This window comes from Cyrtonyx montezumae, unplaced genomic scaffold (genome assembly GCF_038088225.1).
Source record: "Cyrtonyx montezumae isolate F1298 unplaced genomic scaffold, pur_monq_1.0 scaffold_4, whole genome shotgun sequence".
Lineage (NCBI taxonomy): Eukaryota > Metazoa > Chordata > Aves > Galliformes > Odontophoridae > Cyrtonyx > Cyrtonyx montezumae.
In genome coordinates, this window is record NW_027072045.1 from 20,824,663 (window position 1) to 20,849,742 (window position 25,080).

The window sequence follows — 25,080 nt, forward strand, 5'->3', positions numbered from 1 at the left end:
GTACCATTAGACCAACAGAGGGAATTCTTACAAATCACATTTTCAAATTTGATGTGGAGTATCAGCTTTCAATGAGAGATGTAATATGTTCATTTACTTCAGTTTGCATTGTCAACATTTTTGAGTGTGGCTTGGCACTGGCATGGCCTGCTGCCTACAGCTCTGCTCTGTTCCCTTCTGCAGTTTTTTCTCTTCAGTCTGGGATGTCAAAAATATTGATTATACACTAGGAAACCTTAATCTGTATATTGCCTAGCTGCAGAACAGCAGGTAGTAGAAGATGGTGGGAGCAGTGAAGCTAATGAAGTAGAGAAGACAGGAAGCGAAGGTTTGGTTATGACCAGACTTACTTTAACTCCTAAAAAAGTGATCAGAGAAAAACTAGATAGGAAGATGAGGGCTGTCCATTTTTTCATATCTTGAAATGAAGCAGGATGCCTTCTGGAGGGTAATATGTGGCCACAAAGAATTTTCTGGTCTCAGTATGAAGGCAAGAGGGTAAATCTAGTGGAATGCCTGAGGGCTGCTCTGGAAATAATGCCTTTTATTTTATTATGTTAGCCCTCAACCTCAGAGGTGAATGTTGGTGCTGTGGCAGTAGAGGCTGAACCTTCCCACCAACGTTCCATTACATTTTGTTGCCATGTCACAGGAGGCAGCAGAGGAGCAGTCAGGCATAATGGCTTCTGACATGGAAGTGTGTATGTAGCAAAGATGTGGCATGGAATTCCTCCGTGTGGATATAATAGCATCCATTGATGTTTGCTGAATGTTTATGAAGACTGAACAATGGATGTGAGCGCAGTGAGGTGATGGGTGGTGTGTTTCAGCAGTAGCACCGTTGGGTTACCTCTGCTGATGCAGGTTTTTACAAGTGTGGCTTACAGGCTCTTGTTCATCACTGGAGAAAATGCCTAGCTAATGGTGATGACTATGTTGAAAAATAGTTATTTGGTAGCTGAGAAATTGCTCTCTCAAATAGTATTATTGTTCTCTTCTATCAGTTGTCATTTCCATGGAAATAAACAAGAGGTATTACTTTCAGAAGAACCTGCTTAATATGGAGCAAATGAGATTAACTGCTGCTCCCTTTTGGTCTTTTACTCTGTTCTTTTTGTTATCCATACTGGCAATAGTGTTTGTGGTGAAATGTCCTTTTGTGAAGGACAGTTTCAGTAAATCAGCAAGAAATAAAACAAAAATGGATGCAAAGGGTGTTTCCACTGATTGCTTCTTATAAATCTCTAAAATGCATAAAGGTAAAAGAATTAATTAATTAAAAAATAAGTGTGATAGTGTATGTGACTTATAATTTTGTCACATAGCATCTAATCAAGTACCCTTTGTACTCAGCAGGAAGCTTCTCACAGGTTTTTTTTTTTTAAATGAGGTCTTTCCAAATGTCTGCATTGTAAGGAGCGCACAAGCTGCGATGGTGTTGGTGAAATCACTCTGCCAACACAGCATCCATAGAATTTTGCATGGTGTCTTTCATGAAAACTGAGCAAGAAACTTAATTCTTCTGAATTGCCTACTGGAACAGAAAGGCTTCTGCTGTTGAGAGGTGTGCTCTAATGCATAGGCTTTCTGTAATTCTTCCTTCACACAATGAAGTTTCCTGATTTCTTCTGGAAGTTCAGCTGAGGTCTCTGTATGCCCAGCAATCAGAGTTCTCTGTGGGTTACTACTACTACTTCTAATAATACTAGTATGCACTACTAGTTGCATAATGCTACTGGTGATTTTTATCTCTCCATCTCACTTGCTGTTCCCTTTGTTTATCCTTTGCTGAATTAGCAAGACAGTATAGTTTCTGCAATGAAAAAGGGATCACAGTCCCTAAATTATGGAAAACACGTGAAATTTATTTATTTATTGATAGAACAACGAGTCTTCAAAGATTACACGCTTTGAAATGTACAAACACTTTCTTCCCTGCTTCTAGCATGGTGGATTGGTCAAATCCTCAGATTTCATCAAGCCTCTTAGTAGTGTCTTATTCTGAATAGTAAATTGTTTCCAAACTACACTTTTCTGGTCTTTCCCTCTATATTTATGTAAGAATTTGAGCCTGCACTTACATTTGTTTTTTTCCCTTTTTCTTTTTTTTTTTTCTTCTGGTGGCTGTTGCAGGTGATGGCAAACACGTGCAGTGGCTGCGTGGGAAGGATGGCGAGGTCTGGGTCTGGGTTATGGGAGAAGCCCCAGGTGACAAGCCGTATGAACAGATATCAGAGGAGCTTATAGCTGAACGCGCCAGGCAGCAGGCACAGAAGGAGGCAGAAGAGCTATGGTGAGGATTTAAGAATCTGAATTCAGGGTCCAGTTGGCATAATGGGAGACATGGCCTTGTAAAAGGGTGTCAGGTAATGGTGGGTAAAAAATGGTAAGTATGTCTTGTCAACATTTGCTTTCATTTGTTTTGGTGATTTTTTCATCGTATGAAAAATGTAATGTTATTTTAATAAGAAGTGCTCTTGCACAAGAATAATTTTAGGGAACACTTTTCTGTTGGGGAATTTTCTAAACGATTGTCCAGTTTGTAAGTAAATAAAAGTGAAGCAACTGGCAGAGGTGATTGCCAAGCTATTCTCTACCAACTTGAAAGGTGATGGAAAAGGAAGAGGGGAATTTCATCAAAAATCTCGGACAAACATCTTGCGCTCACTAAGAGTGGCAACAACTGCCATCAAACTAGACTGTTACATAAGTTTCTCAAAAACATGATCAAATATCCCACCAGGGTTTTTGTTGTTGCTTTTTTAATGTTTTAATATAAAATATAAAAAAAAAACCCTCCCTGATTTCTGGTAGTTATATAAATTAATTCTTTTATGTATTTTTTTATGTGGCCCGAGACAATTCCTCTTCACTCGTTGTGGCCTCAGGCAAGTCCAAAGTTTGGACAGCGGTGGACTAGATATTCTTCCTACCTCTACAGTTTTGTGATTATGTGAAACAATGTGTTTTGGAGATGATGAAATTAGAAAATATTTTTTGCATCACGCATCTGTGTCCACAGTGGGAATTTGTAGATATCCTTTTTTTTTTTTTTTTTTTGGCTTTATGTGCATACAGTTTCTATTAGTTCTTATCCCAGCAGTCCAAAAGCTGATTACTAAAAGTGCCATGCTGGAGTTTCCAGTGGGGCTCATTCCAGCTTTGGAGGAGATTGAGGTGTCTTTTGATGCTTGATGTTGTTGCGACATAGGCTGCCTGCTTCCTGCTCTTAGGTTTGCAATTCATTGCTCAGAAGTAACACATTAAATGTCAGATTATCCTATGAGTTTGCTTTTCATATCAGATTCTTCTTGCTTATAATGATTGCATATTTAAGCAGGGATTAAAACTTCACCTTATGCTCTGTGTTCCTTTTAGGTTGTCGCTACTAATAAATGCTTTACTGTTAGAATTTGGCAGACATTTCCTTTGCTATTTGAGAGTGGATAAATTCCCAACCACGGTTTGGTAGACTAACAGTAAAAATCTGTTTTCAGCCAGCGAAGATAGAGCATGACTAGAAAATATCTTATAATTATTTATCTAAGTTTAGAAGATGCTGTATGAATTGGACATTAATCAAAAATTGGATAAGTGCCCTTTCTGAACTGTTTTCTGAAATCCATTCTTTGTTGGTTTCTTGTTAAATGCATTTTAATTCTTTTTTTTTTTGTATTTCCATGATGTTTTATGCTAATTATTTATTGCATCCGGGGACCTATTAATGGCTAAAATATGATCTTCAATAATAATAATTTAAAAAAATGCCTTAAGTTATCTTAAAGTATATTTTTTTTTCCAAATTCTTTTCTGAAGGAGACAAAAAGAAGCTGAAATTACAAAGAAATTCCGGGATGCTATGGCTCAAGAAAAAGCCAGAATAGTAGCAGAAAAATGGAAAATCGAAACAGAAGATCGAAAAGCAGCAAAATTGGAGGAGGAAAAAATTCAGGAGGATCTGAAGGTCTGCACAGAATCATATTTAGATTTTTGGAAGTGTTCTTACATAGTTTCAAAATTCTTGTCAGCTCCGGTGCATGTTTATTAATAAGCTTTAAAAATCAAAGTTGTGTTTTTTCATCCTAGAATATGCAAATAGCTACATGATGTTCACCAGCACAGCTGGGTGAGTGATGGGAAGAAATTACTTATCTCATTCAAAAGTGTCAGGACAATCATATGGGTTATTCAGCTCACACACTGATGGAATTGTTTAGTCAGCTCTACCGAGTGAATCATACTGGGGGAAAAATGTTCAATTGTGAAATGTATCTTTTTAGAATACTTTGCTTGAACGTATTTGGTGTATTTTGTGTGCACTGCACTTATATTTGACTTAAAAATTCTATCGCTGTTGAAGTGATGAAGAGTGGATCTTTCTTTTACTCAACATATGGGAAAAAGCTTTCTTTTATGTGGTTAATTTACCTGATTTTTATTGACACCATCACGAATTTTTCCATTAGCTCAGTTATAGTATTCTAATGTTTTTGTTTTTTAATACTTTTTTCAAGATTCTCTTTTCAGAGATAATTTGAAGATGAGGCAGGAAATGGATGCCTGTTTCTTCATTTTCATTTTATTTCATAACAATAAAAGCAGTAAAATATAATTGTCATAGTATGCAGAGATACTATCACGTTATCACAATCTTCGGAGTCTGAGATGTGTACTGTGGGACTGGGCAAGATTGGTGCAGCTGGGTTTCCATGGAGAAAACCTGTAGCAAAGCATCACTTGTAGGAGATCTGTATTTCCATCTATGCACTGCTCACTATCCCCTGCTGACAGCTTGCTAATGTCAATTTTCTCTTACTGGGATGGTGATTAAATGTGTGGAAACTGTGGATGGAATCACCTAGTCCCTCTGAAGCAGGGCAACTTCTGAAAATCTGAGTGTTTGTTTATATGGTTTGATTACCAACTAGAGTCAGCAAGTTACTTGTCACTTGACAAACAGTGGGACTGGGATTCAAGCATGGCTGTATAGCACAAAGCAGGGGCCTCTGCAGCACAAAGTTGTTGATTTACTTTTGCACAATTAATTTGAATTCATAGGAGAGAACAAGGCTTTTGAAAGTTGATGTCAGTGAGTAATGAAACTGTACCCTTCAAGTAGCTTTATTAATGTATGAATAATGAGCAGAGCAACTAATTAAATGTTCCTTCCTTTGCTTTCCAGAAAGCAAAATGCTCTTGAACAAAGACTGCTGCAGGCCTGTTCACTTTTGGCTCTGTGGTTGGTTTACGGTGCATTTGATGGTGCAAATGTCCACAAGCTGTTCTTGTTCACTGTTGTTTTCTGTTTCAAAGAGATTATTTCAAAAAGCTGGGTGAATAACTTAGGAAAATTCAGTGGCCAGCAGTCACATTTTTTTCTATTAAGGAAAACTACCCTTCTGCAATTTGAAAAGAGTGGCAGCAAATTCTGCACATTGTATCTTGCTTGATGAGAAGCTAATGTCACGGCAGCAGCAGCTTCTCTGTCCACCAGTCTATTTAATCTCACTTGGTTCCTTGTTGGGAAAAAGATGAATTAATCAGTCTCCTTATGACTGCAATCACTGAAATCAGGAAGAAATGTACCTTTAATGAATGATTGAGAGTGTGGAACCAAATGCAGGTCAGTTAGCAGGTTTAAGACATTTAATGCATTGGTAATCATCCTTCTGTGCTAATGACCAGTCTGTAGTTAAAGCAGTCTCCAAAACTAAGGTGTGAGAAGTTCAGTGCCTGCTAATAAGACTTTGTCCTCTTGAAGAGTTTTGTCTTGAGAGATTGAAACTCTGTTCTGCTGATGTGTTTAATTTCTAACCACATTGTGTTACAAACTCTCCTTTTTAAAACACTTGTATATTCTTGTCCTATCTCAGGACTTTTAGGCTGTCTGCACTAGATAAATAATATCTAACATCTCAAAGTGGGTGATGATTCCTGTTTCTTTTTTCTAACTCAATTGGAAAAATATTGCATTCCTTGGTGTCTCTTAAACAAAAATACCTTTAATTTATGATGCTAGAATATACACGTATACTGCTCTATTTTTGCAATTTAAGGACTGCTATTCTTTTGTGCATCTATTGCAAAGGACAAATAAGAGAACCAATTACTGTCGTTAATCTTCTTGCAAATTCATGAAGGCTATGAGATCATAGACATCATTTCCTGCTTTTATCAGTGCAATGTACAGAGTCATAGGATAAATTAAAGATGTGATCCTCAGTGAGCCAGAAGAGGATGATAACATCCTTCAGGTGCATTTAGAAATAAGAGAGATACTGTCTCAGTTCTTTGTGGTCTCCATAAAGCAAGAAAATATTAATAGTAAAGTGCTATCTATAGGACAACATCTGATACCTGTCAAATTATATAAGCACAGTTAACAATAAAGCTAGACTGTATCTTATAAAAATCCGTGGGTATTAACCAAAATCTGGGTATCAAATTTAATCAACACTATTTTTTCACGCATACAGTAATATTTAGTGGGTCTTTGAATGACAGCGGCACTAAGGGAGAAATAATCCTTATTTTTTTATCATAGGCAACAAGAGAGGAATATAGTTATAATTTCCTGCCACTATTTTAATTTTAATTTTTATTCAAGTGTTTATGACTAATTCCCATTGGAAATGTGTTAAGGGAGAGTTTCTGTGTCCTGGCTGTTTTCATTCTCATGAAAGAAGGCAGGTTTATAAACAACCTTCAGAGAGGAAAAAGAGTAATTGGTGCTCTCGTTCAGGAAAGTAATAAGGACTACTTGTGCTTAGTGGACAGAGCACACTTCTGTCCCACTGGCTTAGATGGGCTTTCAACATGTTTGTGTTTTCCTGTGCCCAGAATGCTGTGGACCAGTTTTTTTTCAGATGATGTAGAGGAGTACAGTAAAATGTCATAATTGCCACTTACAGTACTTTGGACTCCTTATGATCTAGCAATGAGCATTCTGTCCTACTCTAAAAAAAGAAAGTCTCCAAGTAAATATCAAGCAATTAAGTGGGTCTGTTGTTATCTCTAAGTGCAAATAAGCTGTAATTTCAGCTATGTGCTCTGTGCCAAGAAAACACAGAACTCTTTCCCAAGGATAGTGTGTTCAGAATGCAAGAATAAGATGACAGCTTCTTGCTGGCATTTTGCATCTAACTCATTCCAAAATCAGTGGAGTACATTCAATATCAATTGCAATAATTTGGTAATGCTTCATTTCCGTGCCTTTTTGACACCATAGTTAAGAATTTTTTTAATTTCTTCTATGTAAATGTTTCTTTAGTAATATTGGATTGAGGCAGGTTTTTACCTTCTGCTGGGAAACAGATCTTAAAGTTTTCCTATCCTACATGAATGAACTGTGATATTAACTTTGAAGAAAAATCTTTTCCTCACTAACATGGGTACTGTTTGTGCTGCAGAAGCTGCGGTCCTTATTCTGGACCCAGCAAAACCAGGAATTTACACTGTGTAGAAGAAACTAGCTATTAGGAGATTCTGCTCAAAGGCAGTCTGCCTCTAGCACATGTAATAAATCTCAGCTCCTTCCTAATCAGGAATAGTCCTCACCTTTGTTTTGTACCTCATCTAAAATCATCTAAAACATGGTCTTTGCAAAGCAGAGAGTGATGTTGGCACCCGCCCACATGAACTGTATGTAAATAACATGTCCTGGGGCATATCAGTTATGTAAATGTGAATTTTGCATAAAGCACACCTAAATTGCTGGCATTTGTCTCCATGAAAATGTGTGCGTGGACTAGTAAAATGATGCAAACCCTGTGTTCCTCTTGGGACGTTGGTGATAGAGAAAACAATACATTTCTGCAAACATTTTTCTTTCTGAGGCAAGTGGGAGAATTTTCTCAGAAAAACGCTGGAAGTGGTTGGAAGTATTTCTGCTATGTGCACACAGCTCTGCTGGAGACTGCCAGGTGGGCTTGTGGAGAATGCTGATCTCTGAAGTCAGTCCTGCTGAGCCAGTCCTGCTGACAGCACAGTCCTGCAGCCGAGGACCCTGGGTTTTTCGGTTTCTCTTATTGGAAGCTGGGAGACCTAAGGCCTCAGATGTGAAAATGAGCTGTGCTTGCAGTACTCTGGCAGGTGGCCTTGACACTGCCCTAGCATTAGGCTGACTGCAGAGAGTTGCAGGAAATTCACAGCAGCTGTGCTGCAGCAGGCTGACTTCAGCTCTCAGGCTGCCAGTCCCTGGCAGCCTGAACTGTGCAGGGAATCCCAGGTATCCTTCATCTATGAGATGGCTGCTGTAACAGACCCTCTGTGTGTGTTTTGCCCCAAGCAGGGTGGCAGTCATTCAGCTGCCCCATATCCTGTAATGCTCCCGAGAGTATCTCTGAGAGCCTTAGTAGCCAGAAGCTTCATTTTCCATTGGAAAACAGTAAGTGATGTGTTCTGTCTTTTCCCAGGGCATTTTAAAAACCATCCTGCAGCAGTAACTGAATACTGACCTAATCTCCTCCCATCTGTGTTGGACTGAAACACCAGAAAGTAACCCTGGCTAGGATTAAATATTATTTAGAGCTGGCTGAAGTAGCGCTGTCGAAGTCTGTGCAATGCACATTTACAGTAACAAGTTTGTGGTAAATGCTGAAATGCCAAGGGCTAGATAAGATCATTTAGCATGTTCACATTCTTCAGTGGAGTTAAAGCTGTGTAGAGGATTACTCCTGCCTATTGAATTGCCAGTATGATTTGTTGCAGCAGGTTGGTATTTCTTGGCAATTTGCAACCATGCACTGAATTGTCACCTTCCTAATTATTCTGTAAGAGATGAAAGGATCGCAGCACACAGTGCAGTCTCTCAGCTGTGAGGAAGAAGGTGATGGTTGGAGATTATTACAGCTCTTTACTTTCAGCTCTGATGTGAAGGATTAGGTTCACAGGGAGAAGCAGATAAACGTGGTGCTGTTTGTTTTCCATTGGAGTAAGTGTGAAAAGTCCAATTGTTGTTCATTTTTAATAGAAGTACACACTTTTTGTTCATACTTATCCAAATGTTTACCCATCTTTCTAATGTCATATTAAAAATTGCCATTTCCCATCACAGACTGTTGGGGGTTGCTTCCAACTATATTTATACTCGTATTCGTGCACTATATTGAGTAAATACTATTTAAAGTCTAGCTTGCTCAAAAGTATAAAATGGTACAAAAAGAGTTTTGTCAATTTAGAGTCAAGCACTAATGTTGAATGTTTTTGTTGTTGTTACTGTTTCTTCTTTGACCTAAAGATCCTTGTTCCCACGAAAAAAGATACAATTTTCCTAATAGCCACTGCTGCTTTCCTTAAAGAATTGTGCTCAATTCTATTTTTTTAGGTATTCTTATACCTAAAAATACCTAAAATACCTCTCGATAGTCTACAAATTCTTCAATGACAGCTGTTTTGAAAACAAACTTGGGACAAATTTCTTGTGCAATTCAGGAAAATTGCTGCGTGGTAGATTCTTGAGGGGTTTGTTCTGGTAGTTTTTGTTTTGTTTCTTGTTTGTTTGGTTTTTCAAATAAGTTCACTTTGTGGATTAAGATGCTGAATGGAAACATTTTGATAATTCAGGATTATCTCTATGCTGATATGTCTTCCTGAAAGGATAACCTATATGCAGTGGAGTTTTTTTTTTTAAGCACTGCAGTTTGGAGAATAATGTTTACCTCTTTTATCTCATAAGAATAAAAAATAGCTGATTGAATGCTTTTTCCAAGAAGGAATTAAAAACATTTACTAGCGATTGAAGTAAGAAAACCCTAGTTCTGTGGGATAGGTAAGAAAGAATGTTTTTTTTTCTGAAGAAGCTTCTGGGCTTTGAGATCTGTACTTCTTAAAAGCATTGACATTTCAGAAATAATGAAGTGTCCACTCAACTAATCTTTTTAAAACTCAGGAGATAACAATGTGAGAACAGTGGTAGAAGTAATCAGACACTCTGGCATTAATATATGAAAAAAATCAGTGAAGAACGGGGCTTTTCTTCCTCAGAAACATTAAGATCAGCCTCATTTATTACCATGTGCATTATGAAAGCCTTATTTTCTACACATGTACATCACTATCAATACTCAGTATTTCAGGTCTTTCAATTTACTTTAGTAGGATCAAGGAGACATCCTCTGCTTATGTAAACTAATGGTGCTCAGCTGAGCTAAATTGAGAAATGTTGTTTTTAATTTACTTGAGGAAATGGAAAAATTGCAGAATTCTTGCAAGGGCGGCGATTTGCATTTGTTCCATTTTCCCACTCTGAAAATGATGCTTGATTGTTGCTGCTAAATTGCTTAGTACTTCCTAGTCTTTTTTAATTGTCAATGAACAAAAGCACTACAGAGCTGTGTCAGTTGTCTGACTATTGAGAATCAAAGCACCCTGGTGAAACTCAAGGCATCTGTTCTTGTTTATGCACAGTTATTTCCACATTCATGCAACTATTACATGTCATTTTTACTTAAACATGCCATCGTGTCATTCCTGACTGGAAGAACCAAACAGTATTGATTCTTTTTGCTGCACTGGGTCTTCATTAAGCTTCCATGAGTCACAAATGGCAAATAACAATATTATTTGCTTTGAAAAGCTGTCTTCGGAAAAGAAGTTGGATTGTGCTCCTTTAATTCCAGGTTTCCAGTTAATAAAAAATAACTTTTGCAGAGCCAGAGAGAATTAAAGAAGCAAACCAACCAACAAACAAAAACACTTGCTATGGTGGATAAAAAGTTATTCTTGTTTCTCAGACAAGTTTTCCAGACATCTGTTTCACCACTGGAAAAACATAGATGACAATCACTCTTACAGGTGTTAAAAAGCAACATTGTTTGGACATATATATTACTGTATTGCCATTGCTTTTGCTATTTGAATCCTGGCAGATGTAGGACAGTCAAGTGTCAAAGGAGTACTTTTCCAGTATGGTGTATAAAACAAAATTTGTTTAGTGGAGGAAAATATTAATATGTACCTTTACCGAATTAATAGTTCTTGTAGTTCGGTCCCTTTCAGTCTAAGATGAGTCTGAACTTTCATGTAGGTAGCATCTTCCATCAGAAAGAACCCAAATGTGAAAAATTAGGCGTTTAAGACAATTTTTGCTGGATTAGCAGCAGCATCACTCAAGCTCGAATGTGCATTTCATGTTGCAATCTGTGAGCATAGAGCGTACTCAAAGTTTTTCCTCCATTTTTTTTTGTCTCACCACTTGCTTGTAGTTCTTATTAAAATAGACCACCTATTGTATTGGTCATGCTGTGAATCCTGCTGTGTTGAAAATTATGAAGAATTCTGGCTTACCGAGTCTGTTTTCAAAATTGGAAAATGTGGCCTTCCACAAAGTTCAGAGCACACGAATAGAGTGTGAAGGGAAGCTAAGTATGTCAGATTCCCCTTGAAAGAAGGAGCAATCTCATCTGAACATAGTTTCAGACTTTGCATCACAGTGTGCCTTAAGGAAAAAAAAGAAATAATGGTGCAAAGCCCTGTAGTTAAGAACTGCTTGCTGAAATATATTAGCTCAGATAATTGATCAGACGTGTTGGTGCATTTGAGATAGTTGTTGTCAGGTTTAATCCTCTTTCTGTGCTGAACTATTGCCTGTCTCATTGCAGTAAGATATTAAAATTCCTCAAAAGAGGGAAAAGTTTGGAAAATTGAATGATTTTATTCCTTAAACAAACAAACAAAAAACATACAAGTTTTTAAGGAAGACAGAAGTATCTCTCGAGCCCGTAATGTAAAAAACGGTTTCATCATAGTTTATTGAGCTGGATCAGTTGCTTGACACTAGACATTAGTTAACAGTTTACAATAATTGACAGTCTATCTGGGCTTCACTTCTAGTTTAGGTTGAGTTTAGTTGGGTTAGTAATTCAGGGTGGCTGAAATGAATTTATTCTGTGTAAGTTTCTTATCAATGAAGTTACACTGTTTTTTCCATTATTCATTCAAGACCGCTGTTCTTAATGAAATGATTTTTTACACAACACTAACTTCTTACTTTGTAGTAATGGGCTATCTTAGTTCAGTGAAATAAATGTACTTCTCTTCCTAAGGTAATAGTGAAAAATATTAAAAAACATATGTGGATTCTTGTTCCTATCCTAATTAAGCACCTCAGTTATTGACAGTGTGTAGAATGGTGACCATAATGTAACTCTATCAGGTTTCCATCTCTTCGATGGTCTTCCTGCACAGGAAATTTTTTTTTGTGTTAATCTAAGTTACATTTTGCAACATATTTGGTGTATGCTGAAGGATCTGGCTTTTCTTCTGGAACATAATGGTCTTGATATTTGGAGAAAGATATTCTCTGTGTTGGTTATGAACACACATGGCAACAGTTGCTGAAGTAAGAACACTAGTAAATCTGATTCTGAAGTGTACAGATCCTAGAGAAGATGGTGTATAAAGACTTGAGTGAGAGTGATTCCTTCAGTAGGGGGACATGTGTACTGTAAACAGGAGCACTACTTCTGAATTATAGGGTACTACAAGTCCTGGTATCATACTGGGATATCTTTTTCTTATAAATTTCAGATATTACCTGCTTTTAAGTTATTTATTGCTGTGGTTTCTATTATGCCTATTTGAGAAAGGTCAGAAACTCATAAGTCAAAAGAAATAGTGATTTTTCAAGGTACCACAGCTACTATGGTACATTTGGGTAACATCTGGGACCTTCTTCCACTTAAGACATCTCTGTTTTGCTTCATTTTGCTTAGAAAAGAGAAGAAGAGGAAAGACAAAAGGGTGAAGAACAAATAAGGCAGCAGGAGGAAATCCGAGCAAAAGAGCTGTATTTGAGCCTCAAGCAAGCTCAACAGCACAGTCAACACAGTGATGATGACCAGGAGTGGAAAGAACAGTGTGAGTAAAACTCCTTCGTGGGATTCATGTATTTCTAAGAGGCTCCAATTTGCTTTTAGAGTGAAAAGAGGTGTTGCAACAGATCTTTTCTACCCAGAGCAATGCAAAATGCTGTGTTATTTTGCAGGAAGTCACAAGCTTATCTTACAAGTAAAAGCTTCTATGAGCTTACCAATTTCATGTTTCTGAGTAAGAATCCATGTCTTAGAAAAAATGTAGGAACTAGAAAGAATGGACATGCTTATTTTGATACCTTGTCCTCAGCTGTCTCTGGAGAGGTAAAATCTGTCTTCATCTGTATTTTAATTCCTTCCAAATGGTATTGTGATCAAGCTATGATTTCAGCACTTCATTCTGAAGGTTTACAATAACTAATACTTGGTTTGTTTCCCTGAAAAAAAAAAAAAAAAAAAAAGCTCACGGTAGTGCTCTCACTGTGTGGAGACTGTTTCTTTTTATTCGCTCTGAAGTTATTTATTGTCATCTTTGTGATTACTTTAAAAATATAATCATGTTTTTTAAAGACTAGGGAACTGAACAAGTATATGGCAAAATGTACGTATGTATATTGTAGATATAAGACTTTCTTATAGGTTGCTGTGAACAAAATGTAGGTCTACTTTATCTGGAGTCCATTGTAAAAACCAACTGTAGAAGTAGGGAATTTGCATTTTTCTTGGAGGAAGAATATTTTTTATTTCCCTCAGTGATACTGGTTTGATTACGTCCTGTAACGAGTGGTGTCCCCCAAGGGTCAGTTTTGGGGCCCATCTTGTTTAATATCTTTATTGATGACCTAGACGAGGGAATTGAGTGTACCCTCAGTAAGTTTGCAGATGACACAAAGCTGGGAGGATGTGTCAAACTGCCTGAGGGTAGGGAGGCCCTTCAGAGGGATTTGGATAGGCTGAACAGCTGGGCTGAGCAAAATGGGATGAGGTTCAATAAGACCAAGTGCCGGGTCCTGCACTTTGGCCACAATAACCCCATGCAATGCTATAGGCTTGGGGCAGAATGGCTTGAAGAATGTAGAGAGGAAAAGGACCTGGGGGTGTTGGTTGATGCTCGGCTCAACATGAGCCGGCAGTGTGCCCAGGTGGCTAAGAAGGCCAACAGCATCCTGGCCTGTATTAGAAATAGTGTAGCCAGCAGGAGCAGGGAGGTGATCATCCCCCTGTACTCAGCTCTGGTACGGCCGCACCTCGAGTACTGTGTTCAGTTTTGGGCCCCTCACTACAAGAAGGACATTGTGGCCCTGGAGCGTGTTCAGAGAAGGGCAACAAAACTGGTGAGGGGCCTGGAGCACAAGTCTTATGAGGAGCGGCTGAGGGAGCTGGGATTGTTTAGTCTGGAGAAGAGGAGGCTCAGAGGAGACCTTATTGCACTCTACCACTTCCTGAAGGGGGGTTGTGGTGAGGAGGGGGTAGGCCTCTTCTCCCTGATAAGTAATGACAGGACGAGAGGGAATGGCCACAAGTTGCGCCAGGGAAGATTTAGATTAGACCTCAGGAAGCATTTCTTTTCTGAAAGAGTGGTCAGGCACTGGAATGGCCTGCCTAGGGAGGTGGTTGAGGCACCATCCCTAGCGCTGTTCAAGAAGCGTTTAGATGAGGTGCTAAAGGACTTAATTTAGTAGTCGGGTAGAGATAGTGATAGGAGGATGGTTGGACTAGATGATCTTATAGGTCCTTTCCAACCTTATGAACTTATGAACTTATGAACTTATGATTACTTTGCCGAAAATGTGATCTTTGGAATGCTATAGCTCATGTGGGGATATTCTATTAATTACATACAGCTCAAATTTTAATCAACTAATACTAGAAGTAGAGCTTTATGGAACTGACAAATGGCATGTGTATTATGTGAAGTATCTCATGACGTAGGAAAAAATATTGCTGTAGTGTTTCAAGATACGCAGTTAGTTTATTTTATGGTGTTGGTAATCACTTCAGGTGTTCCTGAAGACTAGTTACTGAAGTCCTATTACCTGAGATTGATGTGACAGCGAATCTTTCTAACAAAATAAATTAAATAAATTTAAGATACGCTGGTGCCAGTGGTTTTCCAAGGTGTTAGCAGGCTATGCTTATTTTTGATCAATAAAACCTCCGCATATTACACCATCAATAAAAAAAAAGTAATGATTCCTAAATTATCTAAATCCAGGTGTAGGTATTTATTTTGAAAGGGAAATTTTAGCTTTCTGTGTTTGGAGTAAATTGAGTCAGAAATAGTCTTTAGTTTTGTAGAAAATTAGATGTTGTCAATTAGCATCAGCTAGCAACATAGTACAGAGGATGGCATTATATAATGAAATATTTATTTGATGGTAGATAAGGAAAGAAAATACATTTGCAACCACGTTATCAAGAAAAGTCTAGCCTAATTCTATACTGAGAATGGCAACAAAAATATTATAAACGTTGCTTAATATAAGATGTAGTTTTCTTACTATTGCAATTATTTTACTTTGATGCATTGAAGAGAGAAGTGAGGTTTTTGAAATCATTCCAGTTCTCTGAAGGAATGCTGGTTGTACAGGGACAAATATCAGAAATGCAACAAGGGAATTATGGGAAGTGGCAGAGGGGAAAGAAAAGCTATAAAGGGCTTTGACCACTTCTTCAATGGCATTTGGTGTCAGTAAAAAAAAAAATAAAAATTCAACTACACCATACACTGACTGACACAATTGGTATTTTTTCTCACGGTACCTTTGATTGGAGTATTCTGTGTTTTGAAGGAACTCTAAATTACTGGTCCATACTTTGTCACCCTCACTGTATGTACTTCAGTACCTTTATAGATGTATGCTTGTGCTCAGAAGGGTGACTGACAGCAGCTAAGATAATTTTGAGATACCAAGTGTCCAATAACAGTGCTGCTGTGGCAAAACAAAAGGTCAACGCAGTCAGGGCAGGCTGCACCACGGTTGAGGTTTGCAGCCTGCTATAAATTCTGTGCTGTCAGAGTTTATGCTGTTATCAGGAATTGATTTAGCATTAAACTAACAGCAGACTGATGACTGGAGTGTATCATATCTTTGTTTCTCCTCCTATGCTTATCTCATTGTCTCAAATTATCCCAGTTGATTTGAGGCTTAGAACTGCGTTCCATTAGCAAATAGCTGTGACAGTTTAAGATATGAAGACATAGTGTTTAGTGCCTTAGCTGCAACCAGTTCCTGGGCTGGTTTAAACTCTGCCATCAGACCACATTGAGCTTCCTGAGGAATGTTCACATCTTTTGTTCCCTTAACTATGTGGAAGCATCAGAACCTTCAGCAGACAGGCAGCAACAAATATTTGGAAGAGGAAATGTATTAAACCACTAGGGAATGAGCTAGTGCTCAAGTTCACCAGACTTCTCACGTTTAAGTTCACTTCTAATGACATCTTTTATTTCCCTTTTTTATGGCATTACTTTCATTGTCTTCTTATATTTCTTTGACACACTGAGAGTAACTTCAGTCAAGATGGGCAAAGCTATCTGTCATCTTTCCTACGTAAGAAATAAATGCATAAATACCTAAGAGAGGTCTAAGCAGACATCATATTAACATCTTTTGCCTCCTGCAATGGATTCCATATTACCTAATAGAAACAAGACCAAGCTCCTTTGTGCCTTACGTCCTTGTAATCAGCCCCTCATATTCAACAGTGCTAGGGTCAATACTGAAGAGGAACAGCAGTGCTAGTGCAGCTATTGTGGAGAGCAAATGTAGCAATGATATTGATGACAATAGTAATTTATTTAGTAGATGAAATTTAGAATGTGATGAGGATTCATCTCTCCTCATTGCATTATCCCTCGGCTGTTTACTGCCAAGGCAATAAGCAAAGTGTTGCTAATATTAGTTTCTATTGTTCTGTTCAGTTTGCTTCTGTGGTTTACTTGATTGTGCCAAATAACAATAAAATCCCATAGAACTGCTTTGTTAATTGAAACAGATGATTTCAGTGCTTTTTAATATAATAAATGACAAATGTGGGATAACTTGAGAAAGCACCGCTTCAAGGAAAAAATGATTTAGTAGCAATTATACACATAATATGTGCTGGGTACTATAGAGAGCAGTTGCAAGTTAATATGTGGAATATATAGGTTGGCGATGAGAAGACAAATAATAGAAGTTTTTTTAAATTTTTTTTTCCAGTTTTGAAGGATTTTATGTTCTTCTGGTACTTATGTTCCACAGAAATTTAAGTGAATGAATTTACTGGCAGGAACATTTGATAAAATGCTGATTTTTGAAGCAAACAGCTCCCAGTTCAGCTATGCATTAAATAAGCAACTGCTGAACCTTAAGTATGTGCTCATTGAACTTCAATAGATCTCTGAGTGCACTACTGAATAGGGATGGGATTATTCACATACTTTCAGATAAAAAGAGTGCTGAAGTCAAGCCCTGTTACAGGATATCTGTGGGAAGTTATTTCCCAATTAGGAAGCAGAAAACACTGTGTGATTTGTGTCTGCACTCATAAAATCTGAAGAACAAATCTTATTTATCAAGTACTCATTTTGAATTACTCATAAGCAAGCTTTCAAGCATAATTAACAAGGGTAAAACTTAAGCAAAATTTCTTAAAAAAGAACCCATATTTTTTGCATTTTTTTTTACTTTCACATATCTGACTGTAATTCACAGCTCTTCAAAATCACAAAATATATTACAGAAAATGGAGAGTTCCTAATCTTATGTGATGTTATTCACTGACTGAGCACAGCACAAATTAATCCTCATCTGAGTTAAACGTTTTGTTATTACAACTTTGCCAGGACTACAAATAAGGATTTCCTAATCCTAACTGAAAATATAAAAGATAGTGTTGCATTTTTACTTGAAAGATAATTTAGATTATAGCTTCTCAAATAGTCTTCAAGATAGAGAAAACTTGAATTAAAACCACATATAAACAGGTCTGCATTTTTACATAAGTTACAGTGCCATCAGGGCAAAAGGATGCTTAACTTCACCTGAGCTAAAGGGGGATGTATCTGTTTTTATTCTTTGTTTTTGACCTACATCTGAAGAGAAACCTGATGCTGGAGGTGGACTCATTTGGCTGAATGGTAAATTTCATATGCAAACTTGATGAATCAATCAAATTCCTCCTTTCCCAGTCTTGGCATTATTCTGACATTATTCTGCAATGTAAATTTGTAGTAATTCTTGATGCTGGATATATACCTACAGTGATCATTCAGATATTTAAATGTCTAGTCTTCTTACATCAAATTGAATGTCATGCTTTGTGTAGGGGTCACACCAAAAGTACGTTCACTGTAGAAGTGTCTTGTGACAGCCAGTCAATAATTTAAGTAATGGATTAACAGATCTTATCCATCCCTATGTTCAGTGATGCAATTCTTCAGACACTTCAGCTGAAAAGTTTTAATGAAAATTCTTCATCATGTGAAAGAGATATCTAGATATATGTATGTGTGTGTATATATCTATATGGATATATATTCATATGGGTGCTTATGGATACCTTTATACATAGATAACTGACTATAGACTTACCTATTCCTACACATATAGATGATATGCATATATCTGTATATTTATATATATGAATACAAGTACATCTTTATGTGTAGTGATAGGCAAGGCTGCAAGTCAGATATTCAGAAAAATTTTTGAAAGGATGTTAATGTTTGACAGTTGAAAAATAGTTCTTTTTTTCAATAATTTTGTAGTAAGAAATATTTAAATCAAGTACTGGTTGGGAAAACACGGTTCAGGTCACAGGCTTCTGATGATACAGATTCATTAGCCAGCAAAAAGAGAGTAGTAATGTCTGTTGAAAAACAAAATTGTTGTTGAGGAAAGTTGAGCATGATGACGTTAATTTTTTTCCTTACCTACCAGTCTGTACATCAGTAGAAATGAATCCTCAAAAGCTCCAGGCAGTCTGTTCTTCATCTGTGTACTGTTTTTAATGAACAATGACTGGTTTCTAAATGTCCTACCCAGCTGTGTTGTACTCATCTTCTTTGCTCTCTCTCCAATTGCTGCAAAAAGGAAATCCACATTTAAAGCAATCATTGCTCAGTGGCTTCACAATGATAAATCACAGAAATTTTGTAACTAGTGCTTCTGACACACTGAAGTAGTATATTTAGATAAGACTTTCAACCCTTAAAAAGAGTGACCTGTAAGATAAATAATAAAACACAGTACTCAGTTTTCTGTGCTATGTTATTGCATTTAGCTAAAATGGCTGTGTATTTAAGTGAAAAAACGTGAAAGCTGTATGCATAGGAAATAACTATGATTCATTTATTATTCTGTCTTGATTAGTTTATAGTCCTATGTACCTTTCTACCAATAATGATGTTTTATAACTACACTTAGAGGTCTTCTGTCCTGTTTGCCTAGAGTGGTTTATTTTGTTTCATTTTCTGTTAAGCACTTTTATATCTTGATTACATTAAACCTTTTCATAATTCAGACAAATCTATTTGAACTTGTGCTTCCTGCAAATCAAGAGTGTAAACCAGAGCCATGCAGACAGCGTAATGAAATGCAGCTGTCTGGAATTATATCATGCATTCCAAGTCACAGGTACAATCGCAGCAGAGTAAGAAATAGTGTGTGCACTTTATGAATTGGGTATGATCTAAGCCAGGATAGTCATGGCTGGATTGATAATTGACACTGGAGGCAATGGCTTACTGCTTTAATATTTGCTCCAATGGATGTTACAAGTTTGTTTTGGACTGGAATAATTTCCCTGCCTGAAGTTATTTATGTGAAACTGAAAAAATAATCAAAATGGAGCTTGAGGCACAAGGAAAGAGCAGATAGATGATAAATATTTACATATTCTTATTTCATTGAAATCACACTATTTTGACAAGGGGATTGTTAGCACACTATTTTTCAAATAAAGAAGCTTTAGTGAAAGATGTGTGATCTGTGATGGCCAGAGCAGCAATTCCATCATTTCAGACTGTGGAAATTAGTTTGATTTACTTATCTATTCCTGGTCAGTGCCACTGATAGGTGTACATTAGAATCATAGAATATTTTGAGATGAGATATTCCCTTAAGGATCATTGTGTCCATCGAATGTGCTAGAACAGGCACTGGGTCTTCATGTACAATTTCAGAGATTGAAGTAGGACACTACACCACCCTTAGCATCAGCATTCACTTTAAATTGGCTATTCATTTCTCTGTTGTTCTTGAAACAACTTTTTCATTGTAATTTTTAAGATGTAGACTTTTATGTTTTTAAACACTGTCACGAAAGCAACGTTAAGAAAAAGAGCAAACTAAATATTAATACTTACAACTGTACATTTTGGGAAAACCTCCTGCAATTCTTGTTATGTGCGTAGCTGCTGAATCAATAGTTAATATTCTTTCTTGAAATATGAAACTTGATAAACTGCTAGTGGAAAAGATGTCCTGCAGCAGAATTTCTCCTACTAAATCCAATGCAAGCGTCAGATTTAATCACAGTCTGTGGAGGCTCAGTTATTGGCTGTAGTGATCAAGCCGTTGATAGCTCAAATTTGGCATGCTTCTTCTAGTGTTGGGCCTGTATGTGAAGCATCAGGGAGGTTATCTGCTTAGTTTTCTCTTTGATAGTGCAGTGTAATTTGAGCGTTCTTAAAACCAGTTGATGTGAGCAGTAATGAAGTAAGGAAGGGCCAACAGCAGTATGTATTTCAAAAGTTTCTCCTCCCAACCCCTGTCCTTGGTTCACTCAGTGCGCCGCTCCAAGGCTGCGGATGAAGAGAGGAGCCACAAAGCACGGAGAGCGCGGGACGAGTACCGGCGGCAATCCTTGCGGGCAATCCAGAAGGGCAGAGTGGCTGACCTGAGTAATCTGTTCCAGGGGACCAACCTGAATAGTGATCAGGAGACGAAACTGAACAGCGACAGTGCGAGCCCTTTGTTGTCTCACTATGTGGCGTCCAGGTGAGATTTTCTTCACCAATTTGTGTTTCACCAGAGAGAATGAGTCTCCTCTTGTGTGGAAATCCGTTCTGCTTTGGCAAATATGTTCTTTTCTATATTGTGTTGAATCAAAAAGTCCCTGACAATAAGCAGCAGAAGCAGGTTGAGATGGAATAGAAATATCACTGTCTGAGAGACAGTAGAATATTTAAAATTACTCTCAAATCAATTTGTCAGAACTGTCATTATATTTCTGAACTATTTAAATAGAAGTTGTCTTTGAAATGGAGTACTAAAAACAGTAGGAAATGTGATGTATTTTAAAAGAGATGATCCGTAACTTGTAACAAGAAGTTCTGAGCTTCCAAAGTGAAGCTGTTTGCAGTAGAATTTGGGTAGTACCAGGCACGAGTGTTTTGAAAAAGGGATTGAAAAAAACTGAGGAATGTTCTAATCATTATCTATTTAATGTTCAATACTGTTTATCTATTATAAGCTGTGCTTTAAACATGTACTGTGGCGCAGCGTATAAGTAAAGGTATAGAAATGAACTTCCTACACTTAATACAAGTATGGTGAAGAAAGACTGTATCTAAAATTTTCTTTTCTTGAGAGGTGGAAATTCAAGTGAAGATGTAGAGTACACTGTTATTTACAGCCAATGCGAGACAGACCCCTAGGGAATTCAGGTTCAGTGTTGTATCTTGAGTTTTTCAGTGTGAAGCACAGCTCCTGTAGCTTTGCCTAGTCCTGCCTGCTCATCCATTTTTTAATTTTCCTTTTGCATACTGTGCTTATTCTTTTTACTAATACTTTAGTGGCTGTATCTCTCTTTCTGCCATGTATGGACTTGCTTGATGACACTAACACTATAGAAAATGTCAGATAATAATTCTGAGATTTGGCTCTGAGCAGAAAAAAAAACCCCAAAACTAAAACAAACAAAAAATTTCACCAGCCTTTCACAACTAAATTGAAGTAGAGCAAAATGAGTTGAGAGATGGGAATGGCTTGATGGGCTTTGGAACTCTAAGGATTTCTTTTTTCTTTATAGGAGACAGATACTTAAAAACAGACATATATAGGATTTTTGTTTATGTCAGTAAATGATTATCCACAGCTAAATCTTCACTTTTTCCACTCATTTGTACGTTTCCATCTTCAAATTTGATTATGAATACTGGTCAGATCTACCTACATGTTGATGTAATTTAGCAATAACTATGACTTTAACTGTGGGCTTCATCATTTGATGTTAACAAACTCAATCACCATTTTCTTTAATTTTCATATCTTCAACATCTATCTTCCTCTTATTCCTTTCTAAAGAGAAATTTACTGACATGAATTACTGAACCTTATTTTTTTTGTTTGTTTTTGAGGGTTCTTGATTGTCTTACATGTCAGTTTAATGTTTGGTACCTTCAGAGCTGACATTCTGATCTTATTACTAGTTCTTCATTACTTTGTCTGGAAATACTTAGTGTTAAAAAGCAGCTCCATGGCAAGCAGAATAAGAAAGAGAAACATGTAGTCAGCTACTGTACCCATGAAGAGTATGTCTGTCTTGCCAAATGGAAGTGACATTATACTACAAGTATACATACCTGCACCAGGCTGAAGATTTGATAAATTACATCACTAATTTGAGCACACAATTCCATGGGATTTCAAACAGAAATCCGTTGTAAAAGCTGCCTTCTATTAACATTACCAGGGTAAATGAGACTGTGTGCTTAACTGGAATGCAGTCATACTTCATTTTGATATTGTAGAGGTACCTTTAATCCTTATTTAGAATTGCTGGATACATTTCCCACACTTTCTACCTGACTGGCCTTTTACTAGCTAATATAATCTAAAATGCATAGGAAGTTGTAAGAGAAGCTGGCAAACAGAGAGTACAAAGGCAGTGTATGAGCTAAAACCAAGTATTTCCTCTCTCACACACAATGGTTTGGGTAAACCAACTATTATAGATGATTCTGGTTAGAATTTCTTGCCAGTGCAAAGGAATACGTTCTAAGCAGAAAATAAACTGCATGTAAAAATTAGGTGGAATACAAAGGATGCCTGAAATGCCCCTTGCATCTTTTGTGATAAATTGTTTAATTTTTTTTTCAGTTGTAGTTCTCTGCTTAATGCTTATAATTCTGTTATAAAATGAAAATGTTTTAGTTTTAATAAAAACTCAAAAGATTTTTTTTAAATATAAAAAATGTTAGAATTGTTGAGTTATCTATACTGAACAGCAATTACACTGAGTGTGCTGTATTTTTAGCTGTGCGTTTTAAAATACATACAAATGAGATTTCAGTTTATATTGACCCTTGCTTTCCTTCACTGCTAATTCTCTGTTTTGCTGTTTTCTTGACTTTAAATGTAGTAAAATCTGGGAACGTCCTTCAAGACCCTTTTCAAGAGAAGTCATCATTCGCTGGTTCAAAGAAGAACAGATCCCTCGGCGTGCTGGGTTTGAGAGGAACACCAACAGGATTGCTCAGTGGTTTCATGGTAATGCCCTGATCTTAATTTTCTCATCTAATCAGTAAGAGTACATTCAGGAAGTAAATCTTGCCGACTTTCATCTCAGAAAGGAATTTCTACTGACATCATGAAACCTGGTACACGTTGTTTTTGCATCATTCCTTTTCTTGACATATGCTTTTCCTAACTTCCTTTTCTGATTAAGTAGATCACTTGTGATTCACATCGCTAATGGTTTTCAGGAGTATTTTGATTAAAAAAAAAAAAGCTTGCTGTAATGTGGCAAATGGAGCAGGAAGAATAAACCAAGATGGGGTGAGGGGAAATATAAAATGAAGTGGCAAATAGAGTAGTGGTATGGTACATGAATGTCTGGTGTTAAGTCTTTGCTTTCCTGATTTGTAGGAATGATCTGAACTTGCATCTGTCTAACACTTGGTGTGCTTTGTATACCAGGGAACGTTTTTTCTCTCTGTTTTGCAAACGGAAAATATTATGTCTTATTTTTTATCTGAATGTCATGGAGCAAGGGGTTGGACTCAATGATCCTTGCAGGTACCTTCCAACTTGGGATATTCTATGACTGTATAATTTGTTTGCTCTGTTTTTTCTTTGTCCTTTAACCTTTCTCTTTTGCTTGAAATCTGTTTAAGCATGTTACTTTCTTTTTTCTCCTATTTGTACTGGTTTGCCAGCCATTATTTTTGCAAGAAACTTCAGAAATGTAAGGTGTTTTGCCATCACATATTCAGTTCAGCATTTGGTTATTTTTCATTCAGAATGTACAAGACAGTTAATTCCCTTTTGTCTGCAGAGTGGCTGATTGCTAAATATTACCTCAGCTTTAGTTGAGACTAATGTCTTACTTCTGTTGATGTTATTTATCCACAGCATGAGTGGGATCTCTCTAGATATATACTGAGTATAGTGTGAGGTGACAAAATAAGGAATTCACGTGTTGTCTGCCTGTGAGGTGGCTTTATGTATGTTTGCTAAGCACTTACTGTAGCATTGTCTGATCACTACTAAGGGAGAGGCAAGCAGTGGAGGAACAGATCAGAGCAAGTAAATACAGAAGAGGAAGTGTGAGATTAGGGAAAATAAAAAAGTAAAAGAATGTCAAAATTTATTTTGACCAATTGTATGGGAAAGAAAAGAAAAAAGAAGAACACAACAAAAATGACTTATGAGATGACAGATTTAGAAATGTGTCTTTCCCTCTCTGAAAAGGTGGATTTATCTGTCTGCTGAAGGTAGATTAGCTTTGCCAGTCTGTCCTCAAAGAGAGACAGCTGCCAGCTTTGGTAAGTGCTTCAGGATATCTGTGAAGTTTGTGGCTTGTGAGCGCTGTGGGAAGTTACCAGGTCAACCTAAGCTGATGTTTTATTGCCATCTGATTGATTCTGGCAAGCACAAGGAATAGATGGGTTGTCTACAGTTATCATTCCTATTTCAAGTAGGTGATTCCACAAATGTTTCTGGGACTTGGTGTCACCTTTTCTGAAAGTCTTTCTAAGAGAAGATCTGAAACAAGTTTAGGCACCAAATTATGTTCTCATCATGTAACTTACATTAGAGGGTAGATAGAGGTGTACTGTTAGACATGAGTAGGAAGGTTTGCATTTCTGTCATCCACATGGATCCTATTCTGTGCTTAAGCAAAGCGTATGAGTCTCAAGGCTATTAGTCCCTTTCTTTTCATCACTGCTGAATTCAGACACAGAGATGAATGATGTTCATATGCCAGTCTTTATGCTGGATGAAAAAGCCCTCTGTTGGATAAGAGTTTGCTACACAGTGAATGAGACAAATCT

At 37.1% G+C, this 25,080-nt stretch overlaps 2 protein-coding genes across 2 annotated transcripts in view; both read left to right on the forward strand.

Moving 5' to 3' along the window:
• The window catches only part of TSPAN14 (tetraspanin 14), a 197,389-nt gene that overhangs the window by 108,425 nt on the left and 63,884 nt on the right, over positions 1 to 25,080 (forward strand). The window lies entirely within an intron of this gene.
• Positions 1 to 25,080, forward strand: part of SH2D4B (SH2 domain containing 4B) — a 63,033-nt gene that overhangs the window by 14,287 nt on the left and 23,666 nt on the right. The window contains exons 2-6 of the mRNA XM_065746349.1: positions 2,134 to 2,293; positions 3,817 to 3,964; positions 12,714 to 12,858; positions 20,590 to 20,800; positions 23,166 to 23,293. Coding sequence (XP_065602421.1) covers positions 2,134 to 2,293; positions 3,817 to 3,964; positions 12,714 to 12,858; positions 20,590 to 20,800; positions 23,166 to 23,293 — 792 coding nt within the window. The remainder of the gene's footprint in view (positions 1 to 2,133; positions 2,294 to 3,816; positions 3,965 to 12,713; positions 12,859 to 20,589; positions 20,801 to 23,165; positions 23,294 to 25,080) is intronic.